The sequence below is a fragment of the Palaemon carinicauda genome, chromosome 12 (genome assembly GCF_036898095.1).
Source record: "Palaemon carinicauda isolate YSFRI2023 chromosome 12, ASM3689809v2, whole genome shotgun sequence".
NCBI classification, from domain to species: Eukaryota; Metazoa; Arthropoda; class Malacostraca; order Decapoda; family Palaemonidae; genus Palaemon; species Palaemon carinicauda.
Window position 1 is genome coordinate 103377337 of NC_090736.1, and position 20906 is coordinate 103398242.

The window sequence follows — 20906 nt, forward strand, 5'->3', positions numbered from 1 at the left end:
AGATCCGGATTTTCACTTTTTGTTCTTTTAGAGACAACTCCATAACTACTTTACAGATTTTAACGATATTTTCACCGTAGATAGATCTCAGCTCTCTGACAGCCCCATAACATTGTGATGATCCGAATCAGGATCATGATTCTAGTTTATTTATTTATTTGTCCATATATCAGTGAACAGGATTACGTAAAAAATAATCGACGGATTTGGACGAAATATTCACAGCTGATAGACCAAAAGTAACGGATGACCCCATTAAATTTTGGAAATGATCTAGATCCAGAAAGGTAATCTAGATCCGATTTGCATTTTTCTCCATTTTGAAAATGACGTTTAAACTCTCTCCAAATTTTGATGAAATTTTAACCACAGACAGATTTTATGCCCTGGGCAACTCCATTAAACTTTGGAGATGATGTAGATTTTGCACCGGGTACTAGTTTATTTATTTATTTATTTGTCTGTGTGCCTGTGGACAGGATTATTCTAAACTACTCGATGTATTTTTACGAAATTTCCACCACATATAAATCTTAGATCATGGACGACTCCATAGCATTTTGGATATGATTCTGATCCAGACACATATTCTTGATCCGGAGTTGCAATTTCGCTATTATAATGATATTGTCTAAATCGCTGGAAAGATTTAATAATATTTCCACCACAAATGAAAATAATATCATGGATGACTAACACATTTGGAAGATAATCTTGATCCGGATCAGGAATCTGAATCTAGATTTGCTTTTTTCGTTATTTTCAACATAACTTTTAAACCATTTCATGGATTTTTTTTTACGAAATCTCCACAACAGATATATCTTGGGCCATGGATGACTCAATTACATCTGGCACAGGTCAGCAATCTCTGATTGTTCTTGTTTGATATGCGATTAAAAAGTTCAATATGTCATCTAAAGCTTTGTTTATTCATCCTTTATTTCTCCGCTAAGGAAATTGTAAAATCAAGTCGGTTTCTTTATTTATTTGTTTGTCTGTGTGTGTGCGTGTCTTTGGACAGGATTACGTCAAAACCTTTTGACGGAATTTGATGAAATCATAACCTCAAAATAAACCATAGGCCATGAACAACCCCATTACATTTTTGAGATGATCCACTTCCACATCCAGATTATAGATCCAAATTTGCCTTTTTGGCATTTTACAGATAAGGTTAAAATTAACTGACAGTCTTTTACTAGTTTTTCACCGAGATAGATCTGCAGCTATGAACCACACCATTAACTTTTAGAAATGATCCGGTAACGGATCCGAATTTTAAAAAGAATAAATTGACACATTAAATATTCATTAAAATCTAACATTGGATAGATATTATGCACCAGAAAAAAACCATGAAACTTCGGAAGTGCCTTGAATTTTGATCATGATTCTTGACAAAGTTACGCTTTTCACCATCTGCTGTACAGCTAGCATATGAAAAGTGATAGGCAATATCAGTAGATTTAATGTTTTAGAATGTAACAGTTTTAATGTAAAATCAAACAAGGGAGTTTAGAATTGAGAGAGGTCTTATTATCAATAATATTATATGTTTGGTTCTCAGTAGCTAGCCAGAGTATAGTATATTTTGTTTCTTAATGCCCAAACAGTGGGAGTCATATCACATAATATATTTTGGTGCCCTGATCCCGGAACCATCTACATAATCGTTTAATATATTTAGGGTGCCAGAACCAAGGAACCATACAATATAATATATTTATATCTATCTATCTATCTATCTATCTATATATATATATATATATATATATATATATATATATATATATATATATATATATATATATATATATATATATATATATATATATATATATATATATATATATATATATATATATATATATATATATATATATATATATATATATATATATATATATATATATATATATATATATATATATATATATATATATATATATATATATATATATATATATATATATATATATATATATATATATATATATATATATATATATATATATATATATATATATATATATATATATATATATATATATATATATATATATATATATATATATGTATATATAATATATATATATATATATATATATATATATATATATATATATATATATATATATATATATATATATATATGTGTGTGTGTGTTTGTCTATATATATATATATATATATATATATATATATATATATATATATATATATATATATAATATATATATATATATATATATATATATATATATATATGTACATATATACATATAAATCATATAAAAATATCTCAGATCGAGAACTAAATATGATACTCTAGCACGAATTTCTCGGCTCCATGTAACTCCCTTGGGACGAAAAACTGCCAGTCTTGATAAAGTAAAACTGAGAAAGAGGAAGTCAGATTATGCGAAAAATTAAAGTTAAGCAGAGCATATTCTAACGATGAGAATTAGCGTATTTGGGATATAAATTCCAAGTTATTATTTTTATTTCTTATATCTGTTATTTTGTGCGTAAAGCAAATGTTTTTTTAGGTTCATTTTTCCCATACAATAAATCATTAGAAGACAAGACTTATATTATAGCCAGGGTTACATGCTGTAAATAGAGTATCCTAACAGATCCTGCCGTAAAAATAAGAAAAAAAAAATTATTCTTCCTTTACATTTTTTTACTTTTAATTTATGGATGGGCATTAGAAGTGTGAAGGGGCAAGAGAGGAGTTGTGAACTCAAAGGCAGGATGCAATCAACTGAGTTTTATTAAGGAACACTTCTTTATATACAAAACCTCAAGGCAACAGGACATAACATGTTCGAGAGACAGACAATGTTCAGAGCAAAACCGGAGACATGATCATTCAGGATCTTTTTAGTGCGAGGGAAGAGCGCAGATACAAGCATAATATATACAACATAATTATGTACAATTGTGTGACACACGGTTGGTACATGGCTCCCCCCCTAAAAATGACATACTGTACATGTTAAATAGGACGCCCTGATCTAGAGAGGCGAACTGTAGGCGGGTCATCTGGCAGAAGATAAGCAGGTTTTAGACGATCAATGGAGACCCAGTCTTCTTTGCCCCAAATGTTTAGTAGGAATGCTTTCGGACTGCGTCGGATCACAAGGAAAGGGCCCGTGTAAGGGGGCGTTAGTGGTGGCTTGCTAGTGTCGTTGCGCAGGGAGACGTGCGTTGCAGAGTGCAAGTCCGTTGGTATGTGATGCTTCGCTGGGGGTTTGTAAGTCTGGCCGCACGGAGTAAATTTTCCCACGACGTGACGTATGCGCTGGAGATCGTCGGAGGAGGTTGTAGAAGGAAAAAATTCGGCAGGGACAACCAACGGGTCGCCATACACCATTTCAGCTGCCGAGACGTCGAGGGCGTCTTTAGGAGTGGTCCTTAGTCCCAGGAGGACCCAGGGAAGTTGAGTAAACCAGTTGCAATCCTTGCAGCGGGACATCAAAGCTGCTTTGAGGGTGCGATGAAAACGTTTAACCATTCCATTGGCAGCGGGGTTGTAGGCCGTTGTCTGATGTAGGGTGATGCCCAGGAGATTCGCTAATGACGTCCACAATTGAGAGGTGAAAGTGGTTCCCCTGTCAGAAGTAATATGCTCAGGGATACCGAATCTTGAAATCCATCCAGAGAGTAAGGCAGATGTACATGAGGCGGACGTTGCAGTTTCCATGGGAATGGCTTCAGGCCAACGAGTGGAGCGGTCGTTGGCGGTAAACAGGTAACGATGTCCTTGTGATGTGGGTAGGGGGCCTACAACGTCGACGTGAATGTATGCGAAACGACGCTGAGGATGAGGGAAGGTGCCCACTCCTGAATCCGTGTGTCGATGTACTTTGGAAGTTTGGTAAGAAGTACAGGCGCGGACCCAATCCTTAGCATCCTTAGAAATGCCGTGCCAAATGAACTTTGCCTTCAGCAGCTGTGCAGTAGAACGGCACGAGGGATGTGAAAGGCCGTGAATGAAATCAAACACCTGTGGGCGCATGGGAGCAGGAATCCAAGGTCGCTGTCTACCAGTACTGACGTCACAGAGGAGGGTAGTGTTGGAGTCTTCGAGGGGAAAATCTTCCCAACGGAGGGACATACAGGATGTCCTATAAGCTTGATACTCTGGATCCTGTCGTTGGGCTTCAGCCAGGGCATTGTAATCCAATCCCAGTTGAACTGCAGCCAACATGTTTCTTGACAGGGCATCGGCAATGGGATTCATTTTCCCAGGGACGTATTGGAGGGTGCAATTGTATTCAGCCATGGCGGAGAGATGTCGGCGTTGACGGGCGAACCAGGCGTCAGACTGTCGAGTGAAGACGTGCACCAGAGGCATGTGGTCTGTGCGAATGACGAAGGTCGTACCTTCTAAGAAATGACGAAAGTGACGGACAGCCAAGTGCACCGCCAGCAATTCTCGATCGAAGGTAGAATACCCCGATTCTTCTTTGGACAGTTTTCTGCTGAAGAAGGCCAATGGGCGGGGCGAGCCTTTGACCACCTGCTCGAGTACTGCACCAATAGCCACGTCGCTGGCATCGGTGGAGAGAAGGAGAGGGGCGTGTGGGATAGGAAAAGTGAGAGCCGCAGCAGTTGATAGGGCCTTCTTTGCATTGCAGAAGGCTGCTTCTTGGAGGGGACCCCACCTCAGGTCCTTTGGCTTGTCCTTGAGGGAGGCGTAGAGGGGAGCAAGAGTGACGGCAATGGCTGGCAGAAAACGGTGATAATAGTTGATCATGCCCAAGAATTCCTGCAGAACTTTGACGGTCGAGGGCGCGGGGAAGTTCTGAACGGCTGCTACCTTCTCAGGGAGGGGATGGACTCCTTCAGGAGTGATACGGTGCCCTAAGAACGACACTTCGTTGGCACCAAAGGTACACTTGTCGTACCGGACTACAAGGCCGTTTTGTTGCAGGTTCTTTTTAGTGCGAGGGAAGAGCGCAGATACAAGCATAATATATACAAAATAATTATGTATAATTGTGTGACACACGGTTGGTACAGAAGCCACACCATTGGGTACAGATTCCTCAGAATTGCAATATCTTATTTCAATAATAATAATAATAATAATAATAATAATAATAATAATAATAATAATAATAATAATAATAATAATAATAATAATATCCGATGGGGTCGTCCATAATGTAAGATCTGCCGGTGGTTAAAACTAGGTCAAAATCCGTCAAGAACTTCTAAAGTTTATAATGGTGAGAAATGCAAATCTGGATCTAGAATGCATCTAAGGATCCCTATCATCTTCAAAATTCGAAAGAGTCGTGCCTGAACTAAGGTCTGAAGGTGGTAATAATTTCGTCAAAATCCGTCGAGTATTTTAGTCGTAATCCTGTCCTGAGGCACATAAACAAATAAATAAATGATAAACTAGAATCTTGATCTGTATCATCTCCCAAATCTGGTGATGACGTCCATGTCCTACTATCTTTTTATGGTGAACATTTCTATAAAACATGTTGAGTAGTTTTAACGATATCTTTAAGATTGCAAAAACTGCAAATCCTGATGTAGAATCATAATCCGGATGCAGATCTAGATCCAGATCATCTCCAAAAGCAATGGAGTCATCCATGACCAGAGATATATATGTGGTGAAAATATTGTAAAAATCCATCGGGTAGGTTTGAAGTAATCCTGCCCTCAGACACACATAAAATCAGAATCCAGAACTAGAACGCGGATCTAGAACTTGATCTGAATCATCTATAAAATTCAAAGCAGATGTATATGACCTTAGGTCTGTTTTTGGTAAGAATTTCATCAAAACGCGTTAAGAATTTTTATGTAATTCTGTCAACAGGCAAATGTCCCTAGACATATAAAAAAAAACCGATAATAATAATAATAATAATAATAATAATAATAATAATAATAATAATAATAATAATAATAATAATAATAATAATAATAATAATTTTTTAACAATTATTAATTATCTTTTCATACCTCATTAAAAGGTCAGACATTTTGTAATCAATTATTCACCTAATAAAGATATCTTACATTAATTATTTTACTAAATAAATACTTTTCGTTTAATCTGACAAGACATATGTACGATTTTGGTTTGAGTTCCCTTTGTAATGGCAAAATAACCGGTCCTTATTGGATGCCCTCATTATTTCCAGGGACTTCTATCATCATTTACCTCATTACTTCAGATAATACTTTTGATATCGGTATGCCAAAAAAAAAAAAAAAAAAAAAAAAAAAAGTGTTGGTGCTATAGGAGATTCAAAAGTGACGCAGGTCACTAGGAGTACCGGAGAACTTCAGTTACAGTTGATAGATTTTGGAATACAATAGGAAATTCTCTGGTATGAGGAAGTACAGTTCTACTGAGATGAGAAATGGTAATGAAAGAAAGGGAAATACAATAGTGGGATATAATATTAGTATAAAATATATCTATTATTACCAAAACTTGCATAATTGTCCATAAATTATTTTGCATAGTCTGTTTACATTCCTAAAACTTAGTAACGAATATATACTGGGTCTAAGCTACTGTCGGCGAAAGGGAATGATAAATTGATGAAGGAATGTTTGGAATTCCAAAAAAATGCTAAGCACTAAGATCAAAAAGTAGATTAAACGCTATAGGTGTGTATGCTAAAAAAAAGAGAATTAATTAGGTCATAGAATAATAAAATGAATGAAAAGTCAAGGTTTCTTTTAATCAAATTATATAAGTTATTTGCATGAGAATGATATGAAAATCGAAGATGATAGGCATTAGAAAAAATGTGTATAAACCAGATTGTCCAAAGAAATTAGCGACATCGTTCGTATAATGATCAGTCATATGCTTTAAAGCTTTGCAATGTGAATTTTTTTTTAGAATATCAGGAAAGGATGTGTGTGTGTGTTTTTTTTTTTAACATAAAGCATAGCATCGGCTAGTCAAAATTAAATACGCATAAGAAATTACTATACAATGCTATATAAATGTCATGTATACTGATTATTTTGTTCTTTCTTTATCTGTTTGAATAACATAACATCAATAATGAATCTAGTATCTATTGTTTCCAATTAACAGAATCCGGAAAAAAGAATGAAAGAACTCCTGCTTTACTTTTTCTTCAGTATAACTACTTGTTTACCCACTGACTAAATAAAACTAACCCTGACTTTAAAAACAGAAACCACACGGGGAAGAAACAATAAACAACAAATAAACATCAGGTCTCACGGAATCGGTCAGACAATAGCAAAAATACAAAGCTATTCACTCGCACCTCTATTGTGATTCTGGGAATGACTTTAGAGATGAAAGTGCTGTTATTCGAAGCATTTTTGCCATTGTTTTAAAGTTGTTTAATCTCGCAGCACTCTGCCGAGTCTGCGATTTCCATCCATTATCCGGTCGAGGATTACACCGGCACCTAGAAAGCATTATGCCTTTTCATGAAGCCAGTGCCGGCACGTACTGAAAGATATTTCCTGCTCACTCAATTTCTTCATGGTTAGTTCCTCATACCCCAATCATTTTCCTTAGGATATTCTTTTTTCAAGTATATTATATATATATATATATATATATATATATATATATATATATATATATATATATATATATATATATATATATATATATATATATATATATATAGTTCTAGTTAGAACGTTTTATGTTGTAGGCCGTCATATCATACTTTATCCAGTGCCTTGTAGATATCTCTTCCAATTCCATTGCAATGGTGTTTTTTTTTATTTTATTTAGTTGGTTCATGGCTATAGTCTAGTGAATGGCCGTAAAGTATCTTTCCATATGTCTTCCTGTCCGGAAATCGTGTTGATGTTTGTGTAATTAATCTCCTTAGTCTTGTGTTTATGATTTGTTTTTTCTTTAGATACTTTTCCCAGCACTTCCAGCAGTGTAATTGGCCTTGTGTTTTCTGTCTGTTTTGGGCCTCTTCTTGGTTTGAAAGGAAGTATGAGGATTCTTTCCTTTTTTTGGCTTTGAGTTGTATACATTGGGAGAATTAGGTATAGTAAATGTTGATGTCTTCTCCATGCCACCATTAGTAATGTTGATAGCATTATCTTATTATGCATCTTTTATCTGGTGTTTTATGTTTAAAGGACTTCACTGCTTTCAGTATCTCATGTTGACTCTCAGATAACTGTTTTAAACCGGTCTTTGGAGATCTGGATTTTGATACAGCTTTATTCTGCCCCTATTTTCTCGTAGGAAGTTGAGGACTTTGTTTCTGTGTCTCTATCGAAATTTGTATTCTCTTGGTCTGTAGTTCCGAATGTACTTATGTTTCAGTAGATAATTTATTTCGGTCTTCCATATCTTCTGTTTTATCACCGTTACTGCTGAATAATTATGGCATTTTTTATTTTTTATTTTTGTCTGGATTCTCTCTTATACCTAGGGAGACAATAGATTCTGGCCAGCCACGGAACCGAACGCTGTTTCGGGAAGCTGGCACTCAGTTGAAAAAAATCTAGTCACGAAGAAAGATGAAAGTAAATGACAATCATTTTGTACTTATACCTGTCGAATTAAATTTCATTTTATTTTACTCCTTTTTTTTTTTTTTTTTTTTTTTTTTTTTTTTTTTCGTACTTGGAATTTTATCAGCCCCTCTTCACCATCGTAGCTATTTCTTACTGCAAAAGCTTCCATTACATTCTGAAGTGTTCAGAATCGCCTGTATATCTTACAGCCTTATCTTACATTATGAACATTTTGAAACAAGGTGATTCTTGCTGCTGACCGGGCCACATTACTCTCCAGCTTAGAGTATGAATAGTGTTGAGATGGCTGAAAAGGGTACTACATTTAGTTGTAAAGAAAGGTATTTTGTATATGAAATCTAGAATCATTTCAAAACATTATTACTGTGTTTTCGTGATCTACAGGTTTCTTTTTTTTTGTGAGTTATCCGTGAAATATCTCTACAATTATATTCAAGGGCATCACTGAGAAAAGCATTTTTGATGGCAGCGTTTGCTGCTAATAGGCTACAAAGTAATATTTTTTTTTTCAGTTTTCTTATATAGAGTTCATTTATTTTTCAAATAGTGGTCAAAGTTTTATTAAAGTGTATTCAGTTCGTAGATTCATGACTGAAATAAGAAATTAACGTTGAATGAACTCAATTCTTTGTTTGTTACTCGGATTCCACAGGCGTTTTAAAAGAAAAAATAATGCAATTTTTCATGCTGACGGATGTTTTATTTTACAAACGTGACATTAGTGTTCCTACAAACACGATAGTACATGTATGTGCATGTTGATATATAGGTCTTTATGCAGCTAAAGACATACACACATATTATATATATATATATATATATATATATATATATATATATATATATATATATATATATATATATATATATATATATATATATATATATATATATATATATATATAAATACATCTGCTGACTTACTTTGAATGAAATCTACAACCTTTTGGATGAACTCGACAATAAAGAAGTAGATGTTTTTGTAAATCCACTCCTTGAGGATCCGGATGCGGAGACTGACCAAGAATCTGATGCTTCAGATGATGAAGTTACATGCAATCCTGATCAATTGCCCAGAATTATTCTCGCCACAGACGTTGCAATTTATATTGCTGGACATGTTGAAAATGAGAGTGAAAAGACAAATGATGAAGAATTTCCTCCATAAAAAAAAAAAAAAAAAAAAAAAAAAAAAAAAAAAAAAAAAAAAAAAAAAAAAAAAAAACGCCAAAGGAAAGGTTTTGAATAGCATCAAAACAAGATGCGGTGTTTAGCCTACTGTACAGTATATGAAATTTGTACTTGTGACATCATGAATATAGTACATAAAACTGAATGCTTACTTAGTACCCTTACCTGGCCATACTATGTTCTTTTCTCTCCCTCTCTCTCTTTCCCTTCCTCCTCATCTACCAGGCTCCCTTTTTTACCGTACTGTGGAAACTTGACAAACATATTTAGATTTATTTACTACCAGCCCCCACCCCCTTTTTTTTTGCAGAGTTAACAACGCTGTTTCAGATTTTGTCCAACAACCAAATGAAGAGCTTGACAAATTGAAAGAAAAAGTAAATAACCCCGTCAACTGCATAAATCTTTTCTGAACTCAACAATGCATTGAAGAACTTTGTCATTAGAGCACAATTTATGGAGAACAAAAGTCGATTTCTAAAGACCACACCACACCACAAAATATGAAGATTTTTCTTTCTACTCTTATATATTCTGGCTACATCAAACTTCCTACCGAAGAATGTACTGGTCTGAAACCCCTGATGTATTCAATGACTTTGTTTCTGAAAGCATTAGGAGAGATACATTTGATAAAATTCTTAGAAGTCTTCACTTTGCTGACAACATGAAAATGATCGACGACCGATTTTACAAGGTAATAGTTGTTTCTTTTTATACTTTAACCTCAGATTATGATTTTGATGACTTCTCATATAAATAATGTTTGTCGAGTTATTTCTCCTTTTTTTGTATGATATACTAAAGAGCTGAAATATATCGACCAATAAAACCTTATGTTTATTATGGCATTTTAAATTTTCAGGTACGTCCATTTTCCCAGCACCACAATAATGTCAGCAATCTTCAGTTTCAGCAAGAATTCCATAGCATAGATGAAATTATGATCCCTTATTGTGGAAAACACGGGGTTAAGCAGTTTATAAGAGGAAAACCAGTAAGATTTGGTTTCAAAGTTTGGGTTGCATGTACTTCAGACGGATCTCTTCTCTATTTTGAGCCCTATTGCGGGTCTGACACTAAAATCCCTGATATAGGACTGGGCGAAGGTCCAAATGTCGTAGTAAAGATGTCTAATAAGATCAATTTACAGGCTGGCCAGCATACAGTGTTTGACACTCTTCACCTCATTACCATTGCTGGAATATTTAGGAAATCGAGGAATAGGAGATACTGGCACACTAAGAGAGGATCATCTTCATGGTGCCCCACTAATAGAAAAGAAGGAAATGAAAAAAAAAAAAAAAAAAAAAAAAAAAAAAAACTGTCGTGGGTACATGAAAGAGGCATTTACTGGTAGCACATCAGTTGTAAAATGGAAGGACAATAAGGTACTTGCTGGGGCTTCGAACAAAGTTAGAATGCTTTCCGTACAAAAAAAAAAAAAAAAAAAAAAAAAAAACATTGCGATGGAGCAAACTTGAGAAAAAGCATATTGAGGTTGATATGTAAAATTTCATTCAGGTATATAATAAACAGATGGGTGGTGTTGATATATTTGATCAACAAGTATCGGCCTATAGAATTGGAATTCGTTAAAAAAAAGTTGGTGGCCAATCTTTGCTTGGAGCATCAATGCTCAAGTTGTCAATTTATGGACGCTTTACCGTAAACTGGGAAATATAATCCCTTTGCTAGACTTCATTAAACATTTTGTAATTGCTATAATGAAGTAATATGGCGTTACTCGTACATCTCCTGGCCCTAAGAGACTGTCTGCTGGAATTGCAAAGGATTCCGTGCGGTAGAATGGTGAGCAGCACTGGACCAAGAAGGAAGACCAGCGTCACTCAAGATGCCGCGAATGTTTTCAACGCACACAATAAATTCACAATTTGTGTTCTTGTACCTCTTCATCCAGAATGCATGAAGCCCTATCATAAAATACCTCAATTGTGTATAATGAACAACAGACAAAAGTAATCTGAAGCTATATAGGGATAACTTTTGTTATACAATACACATCAGACATGTACAAGAAAAATAGAGCAGTGTGGATATGCAACTTATGCAATATGTTTAAGTATATTTTTCTTTTTTATTAGGAATCAGTAAGAATTTGGAGTCTTTTTGGTGACGGGTTAGATTAGTGATGATGATTACTAGAGGTAATAAAGCTACGTTTTAAATACTTAGGTTTAATGTAAAATTATATTGTATGTAAAAAAACGAAAATTTTGTGCATTCAAAGTGGCTAGTGGCAGTAAGATATGCTATATAATTGAATTTTTTATGTACTATAATTCAGATAAAATTTGCAGCTCTTTTCATGAAAGACAGGATTATTAATGATCATTACTAAACATAAAAAAAGGAATGCTTAAAATAATTATGTTTGTTAGAAAATTATATGTTACGTCTAGAATGAAAATATTTTGTTCATTCAAGTGCCTAGTGGCAGCAAAAGCTGCCATCAAATAAATCATACTTAAGAATGGAATTTTCTAATGGTGATTTTAAGTTGATAGTCGACCAAAATAAAGTATTTTCTGCAAATATGGTGTTTTTAAAACAAATAGATAATTCTCGTCCTTAATGGGTTAGTGATAAATTGAGCACATTTAGACGTATTTTTTCAATTCAAACAAGCCATATATTTTATTATCTTCATATCTGGATTCTCTGTTATACCTCGGGATATGAGACCTGAGGTGGAACAACTCAAAGCCGATAGCCTTAGGACGTCCAATTACGTGAAAGCTTGTCCAGAAAGCAGGCATAGCAGTTACATCCCATTTAGCCGAGAAGAAAGATAAAAGTCGAAAACGATTCTGTACTTATAGCTATCGAATTAAGTTTTGTTTTGTACTTGGAATGGATATCAACCCATCTTTACCATAGTAGCCCGTTTGTATGTTTGCACTTATTCTTGCCAAATTCAGTTTTTTTTGTACTTGGAATTAAAAACAACCTATCTTCATCCTCATAGTTAGTTGGGTAGTTTCTACTTGGCATTCTGTAATGATAAATTTTCTACATTTAGACGGGTTTTTCTTATACAAATATGCCTTATATTTTAATACCTTAATGTCTAGATTCTCTCGTATATCTTGTGATAAGGGACATAAGAAAAAAAAAAAGTTAATAGCTTCTGGCAGACCAAGGAAACGCACCCTGGTCCATGAAGCTGGCATGCGAATTAAATAATATTTAGCCACGAAGCAAGATTAAACGTAACGTCAATTCCGCTGTACTTCAACATGACGATTTTTTTTTTCTTTTTTTTTTTTTTCCTTTTTCAGAACCGAATTCAACCAATCTTCACCAACGTATCTACATGACATGTTTTTATTTGGCATTCGATTAGGGATAAATTTTGCACATTTAGACATGTTTTTCATATTCAAATATGTCATATAATTTTATACTCCAATGTCTGGACTCTTTCTTATATCTCAGTATCAGAGAACCAATGGGGAACCCCTCAAAGATGATATCCTCTGACTGGCCAGGGGATTGAACAGTTGTCCAGGAAGCTGGCATGACAGATACATACTATTTACCCACGAAGAAAATTGAAAAGTCAATAACTATTCTTCTGTACTTATACCTGTAGAATTTTCTATTTAGAATTGAAATCAATCAGTCTATGCCCACGTAGCTGGCTGGTAGGTTGGTATATGGCATTGTGACTAATGATAAATCTTGCACATTTAGACGCGTTTTTCATATTCAAATAGGCCATACATTTTAATATCTAAATATTTGGATTCTCTCTTTTATCTCGGGATCAGAGAAACTAGGGGTAACCACTCAAAGATAACAGCTTCTGGCCGGATAGGGTATCGAACCCTGGTCTATGAAGTTGACATTACAGTTGCATACCATTTAGCCACGAAGAAAGAAGTAAGTCAATGAAAATATTTCTGTATATATGATTGTCGAAGTAAGGATATTTTTTATACAAAATTTAAATCATCCCAACTTCACCATCGTTGCTAGTTGTCGTGATTGTACTTGATATTGGAATAATTATGAGTTTTTAACATTTAGACATGATTTTCATATTCAAAGAAGTCATATTTTTAATACCTAAATGTCTGGATTCTCTCTTATACATAAGTATCAAAGACCCAAGAAGGAACCACTCAGAGACAACATCTTCTGACATGCCAGAGAATCAAACCCTGCTCCAGGAAGCTGGTTTGACAGTTACATAATATTCAAAAAACGAAGAAATAATCAATTTTATTTTTGTGGTTCCCGCTTCGGTCTCTGATCCCGAGGTACAGAAAGATTCCAGGTTTTCAAATATAGGGGTTACTTGAATATGAAAAACACCTCTAAATGTGTGAAAATTTATAATTTTCGGATGCCAATTACAAGAGCACAAACTAGCTACCATGGTGAAAATGTGTTTATTTCAATTGTAAGTATAAACAAAAAAAAACAAAAAAAACTGAATTCCTAAGGTATAGGAACACAAGGATTGACATTGACTTCTATCTTTCTGTGTAGCTAAATCTTATGCAATTGTCAGACCAGCTTTTTTTTTTTTTTTTTTTTTTTTTTTTTCTTTTTTTTTTTTTGCTGGTCAGAAGTTATTGTCTTTGGGTGATTCCAATTTGGTGTCTGATCCGGATATATAAGAGCAAATCCAGACATAAAGTTATTAAGACATGAAGCCTACTTGAATAAAAAAAAAAGTGTAAATACGCTAAATTTATCATTAATCGAATGCAGAGTACAGACATGCGAATTAGCTATGATGATAAACATAGGTTTATTTGAATTCTATAAAAAAATACAAATAAAATATTTATACTCAGTAGGTAGGCCTATAAGTGCAGAACAATTGCCATTGACTTTTATCTTTCTTCCTAGCTAAATAGTATGTAGCCTAAGTATCATGCCATCTCCCTGGACAATGGTTCGATTCTTGGACGGCCTGAAGCTATTTTCTTTCCGTAATTCCCCCTTTGGTCTCTGATCATAAAGTATATGAGTGAATTAAGACATTATGGTAAACAATATATGGCTTATATGAATATGAATAAAAACTTCTAAATGTGGAAATTTATCGTTAATCGAATGGCAATTACAAACAAACACACCAACTAGCTACCATGCTCACGATGAATATATATATTAATTCTAAATAAAAAAAAAGACAGGTATATGTACAGAAGAACTGTTACCGACTCTTATCTTTTTTTTTCTTTTTTTTTTTTCCGTGGCTAAATGGGATGTAACGTTCATGCTAGTTTCATTGACCAGGGTTTGTTTGCGTGGCCGGCAAGAAGCTATTGTGTTGAGTGGATCCCTTCAGGTCTCTGATACCGAGGTATAAAAAAGAAATGTAGATATTATGGTATTTAAATATAAGGCTTATCTGAATATGAAAAACACGACTAAATGTGGAAAATTTATCATTAATCGAATGAGAGTACAAACATACAAACTAGCTACGATGGTGAAGATGGGTTGATTTCAATGTTAAGTAAAAAAAATAAACATAGTTCAACATGTATTAGGACAGAAGAATTGTTATTGACTTTTATTTTTCTTTGTGGCTGAATGGTATGTAACTCTCATGCCAGCATCATGGATCAGGAATCGTTTCCCTGGACGGCTAGAAGCTATTTCCTTTGAGTGGATCCACCTTGGGTCTCTGATCACGAAGCATAAGAAAGAATCAAGACATTAAGGTATTAAAAACAATGGCTTATTTGAATATGATAAACACGTATAAATGAGGAATATTTATCATTAACCGAAAGCCATTTACAAACATACAGACTAACTACGATATTGAAGATGGTTTCATTCAAATTTTAAGTACAGAAAACATGAAATTGACAAGTATAAGTACAGGAGAATTGTCATTCCTTTCATCATTGTTCGTGGCTAAAGGGTACTTAACTCTCATGCTAGCTTGCTGGACCGGGATCATTTCCCAACCTGGCAAGGAACTATTGTCTTTCAGTGGTACCCCTTTGGGTGTACGGTCCCAAGGTATAAGAGAGTATCCAGATATTTGGGTATTGGAATATATGGCTTATTTGAATATGAAAAAAAAAAAACAAGATGAAATTTACAGAATTTATCATTAATCGAATGCCTAATACAAACATACCAACTATCTTCCATGGTGTAGATTGGTAGATATCAAATTTAAGGACAAAAAATCTGAATTCAACATTGTAAAGTACCGGCCTTCTTCATTAATTAAACGGATCCGTGTACATATTGTATATACTTAAATAAATAACTAATGGTAACCTTCTTTCGTAAAATACGAAATCCTGAAATTGAGTTAAAATGTAGCTCTCCAGTATCCTTGTAAAACCTACCTTCTGATTCCCCCTCCTGTCTCTTTCTCTTTACTCCCCCTCTCTCCCCATCCCCACCTCACGTTTACCTTTGCTCTTGCTTATTTGCCACTTGTGTGTCTCGCCCCGGCTCCTGCCTCGTAAACACTTGTAAAGAACTCTGTATATTGTGAGTACGGTTATTATACCATATGATATTTTGGATTTGGTATTGGGCAGAATATTTAGTTTTTTTTTTTTTTTTTTCGTTATGTTGGTTATGTTAATTAATTGGTAATATTTTGATATGTGAAGTTTTGTTAATTAAATGTAATTGTTTTATTGTTCTTTTCCATATAACCTATCGTTAATTTTGTGGATTTAACTTGAACCTTGACAATTGGGGGCCTGTGTCCGGGATCTACTTAATTTAAAATCAAATTCTGCCCAAATCCATTTCAACGTAACATTTTGTATTCTGATCGTGGGATATGATTATCATGTGTTGAGTATTAATGTTACAGTGCGCAAGTAATTCAGTGATGTTTCAACAGTGATATCGTAATTCTTTTAGAGTAAGATTTATTTTTAGTGCTAGCGAGGTATCTCTTTTGTTCTGTCCGCGAGCCACCATCGACCTTAAGTGTCTTTAAACTTTAATTACGGTTGTAGCCAAGCCAATATAGTTTATAATCGGGTCTTGAACACTGATTAACCACTTTCGTTGTATTTGGAGCGTTCAGCGGAAAATCTTAAGGTAACATATTTCGCTTAGCGGCCGTCGACATGGGTAGTTGTGTAAATGCTCATTATAACTAATTATCCTTGTCCGAAGCATTCTTTTCCGAGGTGTTAACTTCAGAATTCGCTTCCTAGTTTCCATTGTGCACATTTATTATGATTTCAAGTGTTTAACACAGTATATGGTGTAGACTATATATCCTACTTTCAGAAGTAACAATTGTTTACAAGGTGTTACTAACAGGTAGACGTCTCTTAACTCAAAATGCCGCTCTTTAGTGTTGATGATTTTCATAGTGACCCTCAGTCACACCTGACTTCCATTGTTGTCGCAAATAAGAATGAACTTTTGTTGTTAGCAGCTAAATTTGGGGTAGCTCTTCCTCCTAATGCAAAGAAGGATGTAGTACGTAATTACATAGTACAGCATTGTATAAGTGAAGACCTAGTGGATAGTTCTGAGGGCAGCAAATATATCGTAGACGTGGGTGATAAATCATCGGATGTAGAGTATATGAAGCTGGCTATTCAATTAGAGCAAACGAAAAGGGAAACCATAAATGCTGAACTAGAGAAGAAAAAGAGAGAGTTGGAAATAGAAAATAAGGCTTTATTAGAAAGACAGCAAAAGGAATTGGAGTTTGTTCAAGCTAAATTAGTCTATGAAGCTCGTGTAGCTCAGCAAGTGGAAGAGAGTAAAATTAGGCTAGCTATGGAAAATAAAGAACGAGAATTAGAACTAGAAGCTAGACAACCAATGAAATTCGATATGACTAGATGCATAAAGTTAGTTCCTAAGTTCGATGAGACTGAAGTTGACGTGTTTTTTAAGAATTTCGAAGACTTGGCTTCTTACATGAAATGGCCTCTTGAACAATGGGTGTGGCTTATTAAGCCTAAGTTGGTCGGGAAGGCTGCCACTGTTGTTGGTAGCCTGGTAGGCGAATCGAGCTATTTGGTAATCAAAAAAGCTGTTTTAGATACGTATGCTGTAACTAGTGAAGGTTATCGTCAGAAGTTTCGTAATTATGTTAAGCCCCATATTAAGACTTGGACTGAATTTGCTGCAGAAAAATTAAGGTTGTTTAAGAAGTGGCTTGATTCAGAAGATGTAGATACTTATGAGGAATTAATTAATCTCATTGTAACTGAGGAATTTAAGAGACGTCTCCCTCAAAATATCATGTTGTATATAGCTGATAAGGAAGAGAAGGATCTAAAAAAGGCAGCTGTTTTGGCAGATAATTATTCATTAATACATAAAGGCAGTCTGGGTAATGTAAAACAACATAGAGCAGAACCGCTGGGTGATAAAGATGGGAGAACTGATAGGGGTTTTATTTTGCAATTATTGTAAGAAGGAAGGCCATATGATTAGCAATTGTCCAAATCCTGCATGTAAGAAGGGAAAAGTAACTGAAAACAGACCTCCAGTTAAGATGTTCCCAGGACACAAATCAGACACTGGTAAAGAGTCTGCAATGCATTGTGTATCACAGGATAAGAATTTGTTTGAAAAATTCATTTGTAACGGTACAATATCATTGCACAGTAATGATAAACCCATTAAAGTAAGAATGTTAAGGGATACAGGTTCAAACTAAAGCATTTTAATCAAAAGTGCTGTTCCAAATCTCACATTGCTTGATGAAAATGTCATAGTCAGGGATTTAACAGACGCTAAACTATTGCCACTTACAGAAGTGTTCATGGATTGTCCGTATGTAACTAGTAAAGTAAAAATAGCTGTTAGAGAAGGGAATTTCCCCTTGCCAAATGTACAAGTGTTACTTGGTAACGATCTTGCTGGAGAACTGTTGTTACCCAATCTGATAATGTATGAAACTCCTGGAATAATAGAGGAAAGTGAAAATGAAAAGGAGTCAAAAGTGGAGGGTTGTGTTAATGTGACGACCCGCAGTATGGTTAACAATGATAGAGTGAAAGTAAGTGTACCTAACCTCGCAGATAAAGTATAAATTAACAAGAAAAGCCTTGTTAAGTTACAGGAGAAGATCCAACTCTAAAGGGTGTTTATAAGCAAGCATTGGAGAAAGGAATGGAAAAGGTACCAGGGTATTACTTTAAGGATGACTTACTTTTTAGGTTATATAGACCTCCTAGGCTGGGTAATGATGAAACATGGAGTGACAGAGAACAGTTGGTAGTCCCTCATGATTTACGTAAAGATTTATTGGAGCTCGCTTATAATGTTTATTCACATTTTGGAATTACTAAAACTTACAACCGTTTAGCTTATGATTTTTTTTGGCCTAAAATGAAGGCTGATGTTGTAAATTTCATTAAACATTGTCATATTTGTCAAATTGCCGGTAAGCCTAATGAGGTTATACCAAAGGCACCTTTGAATCCTATTATTGTACCTCATGAGCCATTCCATCGAATTATCATCGATTGTGTAGGTCCACTGCCAAAGACAAAGAAGGGCAATCAATATCTTGTGACTATAATGTGCCCTACCTCACGATTTCCTATTGCACTTCCAGTCAGGAATATTTCCTCTAAAAATGTTCTTAACCACTTACTCAAAGTATTTACAACTTACGGGTTTCCTAAGGAAATCCAGTGTGATAGGGGCACTAATTTTACTAGGGATGTTTTTCAGAAAACTGTGAATGAGTTGTGTATAAAACAGTGTCTCTCATCTCCTTATCACCCAGAATCTCAGGGAGCATTAGAACGGCATCATCAGACTTTAAAGTCGTTGCTTAGGAAGTTTTGTATTGAATCTGAATCTGATTAGGATGAAGGCATAGACTATTTACTATTTGTAATTAGGGAAGTACCTTCTGAGTCTCTAGGTGTATCACCTTTTGAAATGCTATATGGTCGTAAAGTACGTGGTCCTTTACAAGTAGTTAAAGATAAGTTACTTGACAAGTATAACGTAGAGGCTATAACAGTGAGTCAGTACCTACAGAAATTAAAGGGAAATATTAATAAAATTCATAAATTTGCTATAAACAACTTGTGTAAAAATCAAGAAGAGATGAAAATTAGGTATGATAAAATCAGTAAAGATAGGAAGTTTAATGTGGGAGATTTAGTCATGGCCTTCTATCCCATTACTGGTTCTCATTTTAAAAGTAAGTTTTCTGGACCTTATGTTATACAGAAACGTTTAAATAATCAGAATTATATCATAAAAACTCCAGATAGACGTAAAAGCACTCAGTTAGTCCATGTCAATATGCTTAAAGAATATCATGCCGATTCCTCTGCGGCTCTATTTTGTTCCAGAGACACTGATATTGTTAAACAAAAGTCCACCACCTTAAAGGATGTAAATTACTTAGGCCTAGATGAAATCCCATCTTGGGTTGACTTTTCTAATAAAGAAATCTTAGAATCTCTTCCACAGTATCTACAGCACCTAAATGAGGAGCAACGGTGTGATATTGAGAATCTGCTACGACAGTATGAAGATGTATGCAGTGATAATCCCCGAGAATGCAGTGTTATTTCTCACGACATCGAGTTATTGCCAGGAACTCGTCCTACACGACAAAACTACTATCGAATCAATTTTGAAAAACGGAAGGTAATGCAAGAAGAGGTAGAGTATCTACTGAAGCATAAACTTGCTGTGCCTAGCAAGTCTCCTTGGGCTTCTCCTTGCTTACTAGTGCCCAAGTCTAATGGTAAGGTCAGGTTATGTACAGACTTTAGAAAATTAAATTCGGTAACCATAAAAGACAGTTATCCCCTACCACGTATTGATGATATACTGGACTCCATTGGTAAGTCGAAATATTTAACCCAAGTCGATATGCTGAAGGGATATTTTAAAGTCCCATTGTCAGGGAGAGCGAAGGAGATGTCCGCTTTTATTACTCCCTTTGGGTTGTTTCAATATGAAAGACTTCCTTTTGGTTTGTGCAACGCACCTGCCACATTTCAGCGAATGGTAAATGATGTTATAAGAGATCTGGTTGGGGTTTACGGTTACCTGGATGACATTCTTGTAGTATCTGACACATGGGAGGAACATCTTGGTAAGCTTAAAGCACTTCTTGATAGATTTAGAAGGTTGAGATTAACAATAAATCTTTCTAAATCAAACTTTGCCAGAGCTCGTGTAAAGTACTTGGGACATGTT

At 34.8% G+C, this 20906-nt stretch overlaps 1 protein-coding gene across 1 annotated transcript; it reads left to right on the forward strand.

The window, feature by feature from the left end:
- Window positions 1-10296: 10296 nt before the first annotated feature.
- Window positions 10297-13238, forward strand: LOC137650985 (piggyBac transposable element-derived protein 3-like). Its single transcript, XM_068384124.1, has 3 exons — window positions 10297-10431; window positions 10600-10857; window positions 13194-13238. Exons 1-3 carry the CDS (start codon window positions 10297-10299, stop codon window positions 13236-13238), a joined length of 438 nt encoding a protein of 145 aa, XP_068240225.1.
- The last annotated feature ends 7668 nt before the right edge of the window (window positions 13239-20906 follow it).